Source organism: Antechinus flavipes, chromosome 6, assembly GCF_016432865.1.
Source record: "Antechinus flavipes isolate AdamAnt ecotype Samford, QLD, Australia chromosome 6, AdamAnt_v2, whole genome shotgun sequence".
NCBI classification, from domain to species: domain Eukaryota; kingdom Metazoa; phylum Chordata; class Mammalia; order Dasyuromorphia; family Dasyuridae; genus Antechinus; species Antechinus flavipes.
In genome coordinates this window covers 197948595-197962392 of record NC_067403.1, presented here as the reverse complement: position 1 = coordinate 197962392, position 13798 = coordinate 197948595, and the positions used below count along the sequence as shown (strand labels likewise).

The following is a 13798-nucleotide window of genomic DNA, read 5'->3' as shown; positions in this document are numbered from 1 at the left end:
TTTTCCCCTTTGTTCTGATTTTTCTTTTAGAATATGATTAATATGGAAATATGTTTAAAATGATTGTGTATAATCTTCCTCAGATAGCTTGCTATCTAGAGGAGAGGAGTGATAAGGGAGGGAGGGAGAAAAAAATGAAACTTAAAATATTAGAAAAATGAAAATTGAAAACTATCTTTATATGTAATTGGAAAGATAAAATATTATTGAAAATAAACATTTAATAGTTTATCATCTTGTTGGAGACAAAATGCATAAAGCCATACGTTGTTCTGAAAAATTAATGATTTTAACTACTAAATGTTTGATATCAACAGTGACCATGCCATATTTTGCAGAGGTAGCTATCATAGGCTTGGAATGTTCAGGAAAGCCCTATATCAAACAGGCTTCTAAATAGGACAGAACTGAGAAAAACAAAAATGGGGGGAGGGGGAGGGAATAGGGGGTGGAGATCTCTAGAGGGCGTGATCACATGAGCAAAAATACAGAAGTTGGGAGGAGAGGGGTCTTAGCTTCATAGGAATAACCAGTTCAGAAAATGATGCAGGAACATAGTAAAGGGGCTAGAAAAGAGACTAGGGCCAGAGAGTACACAATGTTCAACTCTAGAGAAAAAATTGTAGACTTTTTGTCTATCTATAGCCAAGTGGGGAGCCTTGAATATTTTTGAGCGAGGAAATGCTATGATCAAAGTAGTGTTTTAAGATTTAACATTACTTTGATGATAATGAATAGGATGGATTTAAGGGAAAACAATTAAAGGCAAACTCTTTTGTAGGAGAACATTGTAAGAATTTGGAAGTGAAGTAACAAAACCCTGGACAAAGTTTGTGACAGTGAGAATGGGGAAAAAACATATGAAAGATGAAAGACAACTTAGGCATCATCTTCAATACCTCCCTCTTGGCCGATTGATCCTGTTGCTAAGTCTTGTCAATTCTGCTTGTCCAAAGGGTCCCAGAAACACAGGCAGTTTGTGCAGACTAACCGGCTCCTGTCTTTACTCACAAGAACACACAAGGAGTCCAGCTTGGGATGGGAACCACATATGATGTCGGCTTGGGGGAATGAGGGCAGGCAGTTCCTTGACACATTCAGGGCCTTCTGCCTACTCTGGATGTAGTATTTCTGGAAAACATGGCAACTCAAAAAGATATATTCAGGGAAACTCTTAACAGAAACAAAAACAAGCAGAGTACCTACTCTTGAGAAAGTTACATTATAGGAACCAATGTAAGAAGGTCGTGGTGAGAAAGGCCAGAGTGCAGCCTTAAAAGGAATGGATGAAACATGGTAGGCCTGGATGTTTTCCTTGGATGGAGGTTTTGGAAGGAGCCTTCTAGTCAGAAGGAGACCATAGGGGCAGAGTGGACTTCCAGGGCTGGCTGCAGTGGGAATGAAAGTTGGAATATTGGAATAAAAGAAACCCAGAGTGCAACCCAGAAAGGTGTAGCTAAAATCCCACTTTCTCCAAGAAGTCTTTGCCAATTCCCCTTAATCCATGTCTGTGAATTAATTCTTTATGTATTTTGTGTGTGCATAGTTGTTTATGTGTTGTCTTTGCCATTAGACTATGAGTTTCTTGAAAGCAAGGACTATATTTTGCTTTATTTTTTTTGTTTGTTCCTACTACTTTAGCATGAATCCTTGAATATAGTAGCTGTTTAATACATAAATATTTGTTGACTGTCTTGCTGACTTTAACATTTACTGAGTGTGGAATTGCATTAATTTAGTAACCTTTTGGATGTAGACAGCATGAAAAAGCGAAGTTGGTGTCATTTATTCAGATAGAAATAGGCAACTCTTTAAAGCACAAAATAGGAAAATTGAGGTTTTAGGCATATTGAGTTTCACCTGGCAATGCAGTATACAAGTGAAATGATCCAGTATTAAGTTGACGGATTTTAAGCTTTGAAATTGATGGAATGTTACCAAATTGTATACAATTTTATAGAATATATGAAATCTAAGTTAAAGAATGTTCAGACCTATAATCATAGATAGTGACTCCCAATGGCAAAGCATGATTCCTGCATACTATCACTATTACAGATTCCCAAGTAGTAATGAATAAAAATTTTTTAGCAGAAGTTTTGTGGACTAGACATAGGCCCAAAGTCAAGGCTTTCATCAAGCCAATGGTTGAATGGGGTCTTAAGTAATAAATATTTATAGAGTACACATATTTAATTTTGTGAATGAAAGTATTAAATGCTGTGAGATGCAACAGCATAAGACCATAATCATTCAATCAAGTAAACATTTCCTAAGAATGGCAAGGTGGTACTGTGGATACTCTATTAATGCCTGGAATCAGAGAAATCTTGACTTCAAACACTGACTAGTTGTATGACCCTGGCCAAGTCCTTTAATTCTGTTTTCTTCAATTTTCTCATCTGTAAAATGAAATGAAGAAGAAAATGGCAAATCACTCTGATATCTCTGCCAAGAAATGAAGTCCAGAAGAATTAGACACAACTGAAAGAACTGAACAGCCACAAAACGTTTCTTAAGGACCTGCTGGGTGCCAGACACAAACTAAGTACTAGGAATTCAAAAGAAGGAATAGACAATTTCTGTCCTCAAAAAGCTCACAGACTAATGAGGGAAGATAGCAAACAAATATGTGTCAACTAGCTCTTCACAAGATAAATAGGAACTAATTAACTGAGGAAAAGCAATAGAATTAAGAGAGAGGAAAGCTTCCTGTAGATAGTGAGGTTTTAGTTGGGACTTAAAGGAAGCTAGTGAAGTCAATAGATGGAGTACAGGGAACATTCCAAGTCTGGAGGACAGCCAGAGAAAATGTTTTGCCACATCAGGGAACCTTAACCATTCTGCTTGGTATCTCACTCCTGGACTTACAAACAGCAGCACATTTTTTCACATCTGCTTATTCAAATGGCAGCATACCACAGAGTTTTGACATTCAACCCAAAGGAAACTACATCTTAATAATGACAAGAATGCTGAGCAAAAATCTCAGCCAAAAATGATATTCTGTCTTTTTTATTCTGTAACCAGATCCTTTCCTATTCCCTCCAAGTTTTACTCCCTTTCTACTTGACCTCTCAAAATAAAGTTTTCTATAATTTGAGTTGGGTATTTTGCTCTTTTTATAAATTGCATTGGTCTCCAACAGCATGTCTTTTAAATCTTGAAATTGGAACTAGGTAGGAGATTAGAAATCCTGTGTTCTTTCCACAATCCAATGTCAGTTAGGAAGATTATAACTGCTGCCTCCCAGAAAGTCCTGAGTCTCCATTTTGAGAAACATCTATACTTTTTTCCATGTGAAACTCCCTCTCATGGAAACAAGGTTCACATTTACAGGTATTATTTATCCTTTAGGCAATAAAAATCCAGTGGAAATGTTTCAGTACCCAAAGGCTGAAATTCTTGTAAGCCACCATTTCCATGTGTTCTAGTTTAGAAAAACAACAGAAATAATGGAATGATATTCCATGTGCACTTAAAATTTTCTTGAGTAATCACAAAACCTAGGTTGTTAAAGTCTTTTTTTAAACTAATTTATTGGATTTGTTTTGTGTATTCCCAAAGAAAATAATTCACATTTTAGGCTGTTAAAAAGTATTTATTGAGCATCTACCGATCAAAATGAAAAGTTCACAAATATAATTCTTCAATCCAAGGGCTTCCATATATTTCTTTGTAGCTATAGTGCCAAATACAATATGGTAGATGCTTAATCAATATTCTTTGAATTTTTATTTCTTTTTTCAGAAACAGAACATCATTTATCTGATCTCCTACTAAGAAAAAATTGTTCAGGCCAATATCTATTTCATATTCAGGGATTAAATAAATTAAGAGAGTAAAACATTGGACAGGGAGTTTAAAACTGCCAAGCTTAGAGGAAATAAATGGTGCATTGGAGAGTTCTGAAGCCAAACACTCAGAATTAAACAGCATCTCAGAAATTTGCTCTGTAGCATTATGGGCCTGTCACTTCTCCCTTTTCTTACAGGTTCCTCTTCTGTCAGACAAAGTTCATAATTGTACTGCTTACTTCATGGAGTAAATATCAGGAGAATGGGGGGATTTTGAATTAAGTGATATCTAAGGCCTCCCTTCACACTCCTGGATATTGTAAAACAATGAAATGAAAGGGGAAAAAAACTCATTTTTAAGCCTGAATGTACTTAAGTGCTACCTCTTGGGGATTTTTAACCCCAGCAAAAAGAAGAGAATAAGAAAGAAAATACATTTTTTTAAATAATAACTTTTTATTTTTCAAAATACATGCAAAGATAATTTTCAACATATACTCTTTCAAAACCTTGTTTTCCATATTTTTCTCCTTCCCTTTCTGCCTCCACCATCCTCTAGACAACAAGTAATCCAAAATAGGTTAAACATTTGTAATTCTTTTAAACATATTTCCACATTTGTCATCCTGCACAAGAAAAATAGATCAAAAAGGAAAAAGGTGAGAGAAAAAGAAAAACAAGCAAAAAAAAAAAAAAAAGTGAAAATACTATGTTGTGATCCACATTCAGTCCCCATAATCCTCTCTGGATGCAGATGGCTCTCTCCATCACAAGTCTGACAGTACATTTTCTTAAACTGTGTATAAAACATTAATGTGGGAGACTAGTGACTCTTAAAATAATTTTCTCATCAAACTATTTTACTTCATTCTAAAGACAGAATGTTACTATACAGTAACAGCAACATCATGCAATGATTAAGAGTGATACTTAGTTCTTAACAATACAATGATCTGAGACAATTCCAAGACTCATGATGGAAAATGTTATCTACATCCAGACAAAGAATTGTGTAGTCTGAATGCAGATCAAAGCCTACTATTTTCCTTTGTTTAGTTTTTTTCTTTCTTGTGTTTTTTCCCTTTTGTTCTGATGCCTCTTTCACAACATTGTTAGTGTGGAAATATGTTTAACTTAATTTAAATATGTGTAACCTAAGTCAAATTGCTATAGCAAGCAACAAGAGAGAACAATTTGGAACTCAATTGGAAAAAAAATAAAATAGTAAGTGCAAAAGAAAAAGAAAGATATTTGTTATCACCTAGAGGAGAGAATGCTTATTAATTATAAATTAATGGATTCCATGTGATGTCCTAAAGTTCACCTGGGTTTTCTTCTTACGTTTAGGTATTTTTTTTCTTACTATTTTAATGACAATCTTTTCTTTCTTTTAAGGACTTGGTCAACATTGAGATGTTCTTAACAGCCAAAGAAGTGGAAGAATCTTTGGAAAGACAGGAGACCATGACATGTTTGGCTTGGTGTCATGATAACAAATCAAGACTCAGGAAAATGAAGGTATGGTGATCTCTTATAGATCTTCTATTGACTTAAATAATATCCTTACCTTCTATATCTTGTGACTAATACCTTCTGAACTCCTTTGAGAAGGAGGGTTACAATATTTGCAAGACCAAATGTGTTTATATCCTTATGGTTCATTTTTTTTCTTTTTCTTTTTGTTGGCAGATAATCAAATGACATAAACCCTGTCCCTCCCTTTACCAAGGCTTGACTAAATCTCAAGAGCACTGTTTCTTCTAGGAGCATGAGGCATTGTATGCAATGTTTATTATCTTGCAAATATGCAGTGTGGTGTGTAAATAAGACAAACACCTATAAAAACATGGCATTCTGAGCATTTAAGTTAAACTTAGCATATTTCTGTGGCTTCTGAGTAGTCTTTAAATGTTAGAAAATGAACTTAAAATGTAATTGTCACCGAATAATACCAGTTTTATAGCCTCGTAGTAGTAAAAATGGGCTTTCTTTAGACCAGTAGCTGAATATAAAGAACCACGATACACTTGTCATTTATAGTTAAATTCTTAATATTTAAACTTGCTTTGTAAAAATATATTGTCATTCTAGGGCTTGCAGAAATCCGTTTTTAACTGACATTAACCAAAATCCCTGCCTTCCTTGGAAAGGTTTTGTTCTTTGTTTTTTAAACTAAGTGCTTCTTTAACACCCTCCTCCCCAAATATTGTCTGAGCATTGTTTGAGTGCACATATGACAAGGAAAGAGTGACATTCTCTGTCACTCAGGGCCGTCAAAACGAGAGCGAAACGAAGACGGGACGCAAATGTAAATCGGCCAGTGATTCCCCTAGAGAGAATGATGATCTTGTTATGGAAACCCTAAAAGGAAAACCAGAATTGGTATGTAAATACTATCACATCCTTTTACAACTTTAAAAAAGAAAGAAGGAAAGAAACCCTTATGTCATAGTAGTATGCATATAAACAATAAGAAATGGCAGCTACCTGAAGAACCTTCCTTTTTAAGACTTTCATTTCCCATTATCAGTTTATAGTATAAAAACCCAAAAGAGAAGAGGACACGTCCCTCCCCCAAATAAATTATTTCTGCAAGCCCTAATTATATATTAAGCAAAGCTGTGAAAGAACAGAGTTGGGAGAAGGGGAATCTCATTTGACTGCTTTGGACAAATTTCAGCTTAACCTGTGAGAATTTACTTATGCCCTTTTCATTCAAGCTGAGGTTTTAAATCCCTAAGGAGGTCCATGAATGCCCAGCATAGATATTTGTACTCAAACCTGGAGGGAAATTGTAAGATAACATAGAAATCAAATTAAAGCTAAATTTTTTGTTTGCAGATTTGTACCTCTTCATAATTATTTTAGATTTGTAAAACTTCTTATTAGGAAAGGAAACCTCATGAAGCCCTAAATTTCACTTTTAAAATATTTTTAATCTAATAAGAAACTAGATAACAGGTGATAAAATGGGTAGGGTCTGGCTTTGCAAGTTCTTTGAACTTACATTTAAATCCTGCCTCTAATGATTAAAATATTTGATTTTGGGCAAATTATTTCCCCTCCCTGCCCCTCAGTTTTCTCCTCTTTAAAATGAATGGGGTTGGACTAGCTGGCCTTTGAAGTCCTGCCTGGCTCTAAATCTGCAATCCAGTGATTTCTGGAACTGAATATGAATTCTAGAAAAAAAACACAAAAGCAGAGGTAAGATTTTATACTTCATGAAGGATTATATGAGTTCATAAAGAAATGCCTTATATAAAACTTATTTGTGATGTTTATAATCATAGAATTTTAAAATTAGAAATTTACATTTATGTAGCCATAGATGATGACCCTGAATTCAAGATTATGTATTCATAATGGGTATGTGTGGAAATTAGTTCAGTTAAGGAATTGCTAAGTTGTTTTAATTTATTTAGGTAATAATTTTTTAAATATTGACATAAATTTTGAGAAAAATCATAACTACAAATAAGGCAATTTCCTTTTCTTTCTTTACAATGCAGTCTTATTAAACCTCATAATTTTTGTCCTTTCTCATTTTTATATAACGTTCAATCCTGTGTCAGTTTTAGCTTTAGGTATTAGCTATAGCATAATATTTAATCAAGAAAATAGAGATGTGTGTAACTAGATATCTACAAGAGAGTAGAAGGCAGTGCAGAACAAAAAATATGTTGCTTATAGGAGTCAGTCAGAGGATACCACCCAATTCTATTCAACATATAACAAACTGCTAAGTAAAAGATATCTCCCCTTTCCCAAACATGAAAATGACCTGTACCTTTCCAAATCCTTATCAGGGTATAAATCTTCCTATTGGAGAAACTGAGCATATTGAAAAACAAAATTTAAATAGATGTCTCTCTTATCCTGTGTTTGGGGTGTATGAGGGAGTGGCCTTTTCTTTTACTGAAATGAGTATCTCTTCGGAATCAGCGCAAAGGATGGGGATTCTCATCACTTTCATAGAAGAATTCTGCTACTGGAATCATTTCATGAGTATCTAGTCCAATGTGGGAGGTGGGTATGGGGGGGTAGGGTTGTAGCAGTAAAGAAACATACTAGGTATAACAGGGATTTCCAGAGATATAGAGAATAGAGATGATAATTTTTTTTCCATTTCCTAAAAGGGAGAACCCTTTGGCTTTCTCCATTATTTCTTTTGAAAGCCATCAATGGGACCTGGTGCTCAGTATACAGTGGGTACTTTATAAGTGCTGCTGATTGGTAGAATTCACCTTTGGAAAATTCAACGATGAAATCCATCTGTAGTACTACTGATGGCTTATAGATTTTGAAATGGATATGTATTGCTATGGCTTTTTTCCCCTTTGGAGATGAAGTTGAAACTAGTAGGATCTGGGAAAAGTCAGGAAACAGGCACAAAAAGCGTCAATGGAAAAGCAACCAAATAGACCAGTTAGTCTGAATATCCCTACAGAGCATAGAATGCCTTGGGTGTCTTGAAGTTGTAAAATCTTTAGACTGCAGAGAAGTAAGCCATTCTGTAGGTCACAGTATACAAAAGCATATCCGAGATATGATCAGACTTGATTTAGCCTGTAGTAGCTAGGCCAGAACAAGACCCTTCAGATATAGAATATTTCACATTCACCTAGGCTTCCTTATCATTTTGTGGTTTGAAGCCTAAAAAGTGGACTAATGGCAAAAGAGAAGTTAACGGATCCAATTACCTTAGATTGAAACTAGAGGTTTCAAGTGAAGCTATTGGAGACCCCTATCCTAAATCATTCAGTAATTAAGTATCCTATTTTATATAAACTTTATTCATTTAGTTTATAAATAATGCTGAAATATCAACCTTATTTAACTTAAACACACAAAATAAAGGATTTTCCTTTTCCTTTCCTACTCCTTTCCCTCTCCCCTCCCCAAACATTAAGGGTTCTAATGATATTAGGGACATTAGGGACATAGTAAGATATTGAACATAAGTCAGCACCTATGGCTCTTTTAATTCTAGTAATATCTAAAGACAAATTTCCCATTTACATTGGCTTTTGAAGCTGTAATATAGAATTGATAAGCTGTTTTTTGAAAGAGCAAGATTGGCATGCTTACAAATAGTACACTATTAATAAATTTTAAAATATTAAACAGCAAATTCAGATTTTATTTTTAATTATCAGATAATCTCACTTTTTAAAGAATCTTGAATTTAATCATCCGAGTCCTTTAGAGAAATCACGTGGCTTGAGAAAAAAATTCTGCTTTACATTCTTTTGTTGTGATTTGAACACATTTGAACTCCAACTCAAATTAGTTGAAGGACAGATTACCCTGACTTCATTGAATACTACCTATCAGTGTATTTTAAAATCCCAGGTCCATAATCCTTGATTCCTCCTATGGGATACTTAAGTTGCTTGATTTATCAAGCAGTTAAGGGTTTTTACTTTCTTTTTATTGCTTTTTTTTTAAATGCACAAGTTCTTGGAAATTTCTATTAATGTCATCTATGGTACTTTAAAAGTAGCTTGCAGATAAAGAAAGGATGAATATGATTCCATTTGAGAAGTGAAGGAAGAAAAATATTCAAATGAGTGGTGAAGACGTTCAAGAATTATTTTCATTTTCTTAAAATTTTTTAAAATAATGGATCATAATATAAAATTGCTGCTGTAGGCATTTGTTTTCAGATGGTTATATTTCATACATTTTATGATGGATTTCTTTGAAGAAATACCTGTTTTTATATCATTAAGTAGCAAAGGGAATCCCTTAAAAGCTGAAAAGATGTGGGGGTTTCTCATGGAAGGCTGGGTGGGTGTCTATTAAATCCTTATTTTTGGTTTGCTTCCCAGAATTTATTTTTTGTAGGAGTTGGAAGAGAATTTTCCTGCTGTTTTTCTGGAGTTGAGGGGGGAAAATTCCTTATTAAGTAACCCAAATCTCCAGATTCAAACACTGTTTTGACTTCCTAGTCCTATTAATTATAACAATACCATGTAAACATCCTAAGCACAGTTGAGCAATCAGAGTCTGAGATATTCCTTCCAATTCTCTTTCCAAGACATCAAGGAGTCCTGCTCCTTTGCTTTAATAGCCTCATTAATAAGTTGCCTTTCTACTGCAGATGGAATATTTTATAGCCCAGTGCTGTCCTTGCACACACTCCTCACCCACACCCTCCTTGGCCTGCTTTCTTAATGCTATAAGGAAAAGAGGGGGGACCATTCGTTTTTCCATGGAGTTGATAAGCATTAGGCTATATTCCTTACCCTATAGGAAAAGTAAGTAGACATTTTTGTTTTAATCTCTGGCCAGAATTCTAAGAACTCATGTTCTCAGGTAAAAAAAAGTGGACTTCCTTTCCTCCAAATACACAGAAGATTTAGCTGACAGTGTGAATGTCTTTTGGAGATGTATATATGTGTTCTTTTATATGGATTTGGGGTTTGGCTGTCGACAAAACACATGATATGCAGTATGTAAGTTCTTGTCTTATCTTTAATCTCAGAGTTGTCTGGAGTTCAGCCTCAGGATTCAGGAGTTCATTGAACTCATTCGACAGAATAAGAGACTGGATGCTGTGAGGTATGGAATTAAGATACTTAAAAGAATCTTTCTTAATAAGAGTGTGATCCTTAAATATTGTTATTGCCAGGACTTGTAAAAAAAAAATATTTCTTCCTGGCTCATTTACTGCAATAAAGTTTCTAACAATTTTTAGCCCTTGTGTAAGACACTTACCAGTAGTGGCATAAATGGATAATTGCATTGATAGACACTGTTGCCCTTCCCTGCTTTCTTCACTTAAGTCCTTTTGATATTAAGGGTTATGGAAGAGCTAAGGAAGTTTGCTTTCCTTAATGTCTCTTCTCTTATTTTCCCCTTACCCACCAAAGTTTCATGAAAGCATCTTGAGTTCTATGAAAGTAGAAAGTACGTGATGCAGTTCTTCAGATTTAGAAGGTTACTATCCAGTGATGAGGCAAGTTTTAATGTGGCTAGTATTTTAAGAGCAACAGTAATAATTACACATATAGAAGAAAAAAAGATAAGGAATGGCTAATTGTTTTTAAATAGAATAGGTTCACGGTGCTATCTTTCAGGTGAATGTTGGAGCCTTGCAAATTCTGTATGCAGTCTTAATGTCCAACATGTTAACTATAAACTGTATACAAAACTGACACGATAAGTTATTTTTTTGAGGCATGCTACCATTGTGCATTATTTTATAGCAAACTCAACCATAGAAGCAAATTAACTCATCTTATATACTATGTCATTTTGTGTATTGGAAAAAGTAGTTTACTGACTTGTATTTGGGAGTGTTATTTCATCACCTTCCTAATATGAAGTTAGTGCTTTATAAATGTTTAATAATGTTTATCTCAACTTTAGTTTGGGGGTAACATGTGATCAATGTCAGTGCCATCATAAGAAGTTATATAAAAAGTTGATACACACATTGTACAGAAGACTCTTAGTTATATATCCGTCTTTTTATCAGTAAGCTCTGTAATTATCAGTAATGGCACATTGGTGTAGCGAGGACTTTTTCCCTGGTGCCACAGTGGTACAGAAAACAGATAGCAGTTGTCAAGAACCATAAAAAACCAGGAAAATTAGAGGCATTTGGAACCTTAAAGGAGCTGTCTCCAAAAGTGGGTGTATATATCTTGGGGTAGGGGAGAAGGATGTCAATAATGATCTAATAAAATACACAAAAGAAAACATTAGGACTGAGAAGAGAGTAGGGCAGCCGTTCAGTTCCTTGCAGCCACCATCTACCTTTGCTGTTTTCTTCTTGCCTCTGCTCTGTGCTGTCCGACCTATGCCCTTCATTTCTTCTCAGATGGGTTGGCAGCCATACTCTACTATTCTGAGCCCAGCTTTTCAAGTCAGCACTCCTGTCTTCTCTCCCCTCACCCCCATTGTTGCAGTAGCAATCAATTAGTTAGCCAAGACTTATATACCTACTATATAGGCAGGTGCAGTAATTCTCCAGCCCATAAATCCTCCAAAGCAATAGGGCAAGTCTAGCCCAGGGTTTTTTGTACTTTTCCACAAATTATCTTTTTCTTTGCTTCACCTTTATCTCATTTTTTTTTAAGTCTGTATATTTGAAAATGTACCTGTTAAGATAGTAACACATACTTATACATATATGTATATTTGCATACATATATATTAGCTATATGTGCTCAAAATTTTTTTCTGATTGGATGTGTGATCAAAGAAATTGGAAGACCATTATATTAGAGAATGTGAACCCTATTCAACTGTATGCTCAGTCCCATGGCAGAAGAGCCCAATGACTCCAGGGTAAAGATTGCTAAGCTGTGTAATTGCCATCTTTTTCCATGTTGACTTAGGTATAGCTGTGAAACAAAAGAATAATAAAATTTACATGTTTGCTTTCTTAGAATTGTATGAAAATGAATTCATTGTGTCTCAGAGTTGGAAGTAATTTCAGCAGATATTTGATCTAACCCAAACCTGAACAAGGAATCCTTTATGTAACCTCCCCAATAAATTATCATCTAGGTTTTTTAAAGGCCTCCAATAATATGGAACTTTGTAATTCCCAAAATATTTCATTCCACTTTTATAACCAATCATTAGCTTGTTTTCCTAAAATGGAGCTGAAAATGTCACTCAACAAACAACTGTCTATTGTGTGCCTAGTTCTGCCCTCTCAGGCTAATCAGAATAAGTTTAACTAATTGCTCTTCAATGTCGCTATTCTTAAAATTTTTCTTATAATTCTTTCTAATTGTGTCCTCCTGACTCTCCCCAAGTCTGAAAATCTCTGGTTCTTCATATATACATATAGTATGGTTCTCTTAGCAACCCAGTTGCCTTTCTCGGGATACATCCTATCCCAAAAGCAATGTCGGGAACAGAGCCTCGAACTCCAGGCTTTGTGTTAGTGAAGAAGAAGTTAATGAGTCCAATACCCTCTTCTTCTGGACTGTACCTTTATCAATGTGACCCAAGATTACATAGCACTTTGGCTGCTCTTTGGCCTTGCTGACCTTTAGCTCTAATTAAAGACTGAGATTAAAGATGCAAAATATTGGGAAAAGTTCATTTTCATGTCTAATCCTAAATCATTTCACTGATCAGAGCCATCATAAGATTTTTCCATTTTGATAATGCTTTAAGATCTATAATGTACTTTCCTCACAGTAACCCCAACAGAAATACAGAGATTTTTTATCCTTGTTTTACAAAAAAGAAAATTCAGGTTCACTAAGAATTAATGGCTTCCTATAAATCTTTAGAGGTTTCTTTAAAGAGATAGATTATGTTTCCCCAATTTTTTGCTAATTTGGGGTGTCTATTCAAAGAAGCCAGTACTTTTTTTCCTCGGGATTTTTTAAAATTAGCTTGGGTAATTTTTTTCAGCATTGACCCTTGCAAAACGTTTTGTTCCAGATTTTCCCCTCTTTCCACCCACCTCCTCCTCTAGCTGGCAAGTAGTCCAATACATGGGAAAATACATGTTAAATCCAATATATTTCTACAGTTATCTTGCTACACAAGAAAAATCAGATCAAGAAGGAAGAAAAAGATAACAAGATGCAAGCAAATAACAACAGAGAGAGTCAGAATGCTATGTTGTGTTCCACACTCAGTTCCCACAGTCCTCTCTCTGGGTGTAGATGGCTCTCTTTATCACTGAACAAGTGGAACTGGTTTGAATCATCTCATTGTTGAAGAGAGCTACGTCCATCAGAATTGATTATCTTGTCTTCTGGTTCTGCTCATTTCACTCAGCATCATTTCATGTAACTCTCTCCAGGCCTCTCTGGAATCATCCTGCTGGTCATTTCTTATACAACAAAAATATTCCATAACATTCATGTACCACAATTTATTCATCCATTCTCCAATTTATGGGCATCCACTCCGTTTCCAGTTTCTTACCCCTACGAAGAGGGCTGCCACAAACATTTTTGCACATGTGAGTTTCTTTCCCGCCTTTAAGATCTCTTTGGGATATAATTCCAGTAGAAACACTG

The 13798-nt window shown here is 35.0% G+C and overlaps 1 protein-coding gene across 3 annotated transcripts in view; it reads left to right on the top strand.

Annotated features, from left to right (window-relative positions):
- Positions 1–13798, top strand: part of MAEA (macrophage erythroblast attacher, E3 ubiquitin ligase) — a 142065-nt gene that overhangs the window by 93780 nt on the left and 34487 nt on the right. For 2 of the 3 annotated variants that reach the window (XM_051965805.1, XM_051965807.1), the window contains exons 4-6: positions 5193–5315; positions 6066–6179; positions 10285–10361. In XM_051965805.1, coding sequence (XP_051821765.1) covers positions 5193–5315; positions 6066–6179; positions 10285–10361 — 314 coding nt within the window. The remainder of the gene's footprint in view (positions 1–5192; positions 5316–6065; positions 6180–10284; positions 10362–13798) is intronic. The other variant, XM_051965806.1, reaches the window with a different exon arrangement.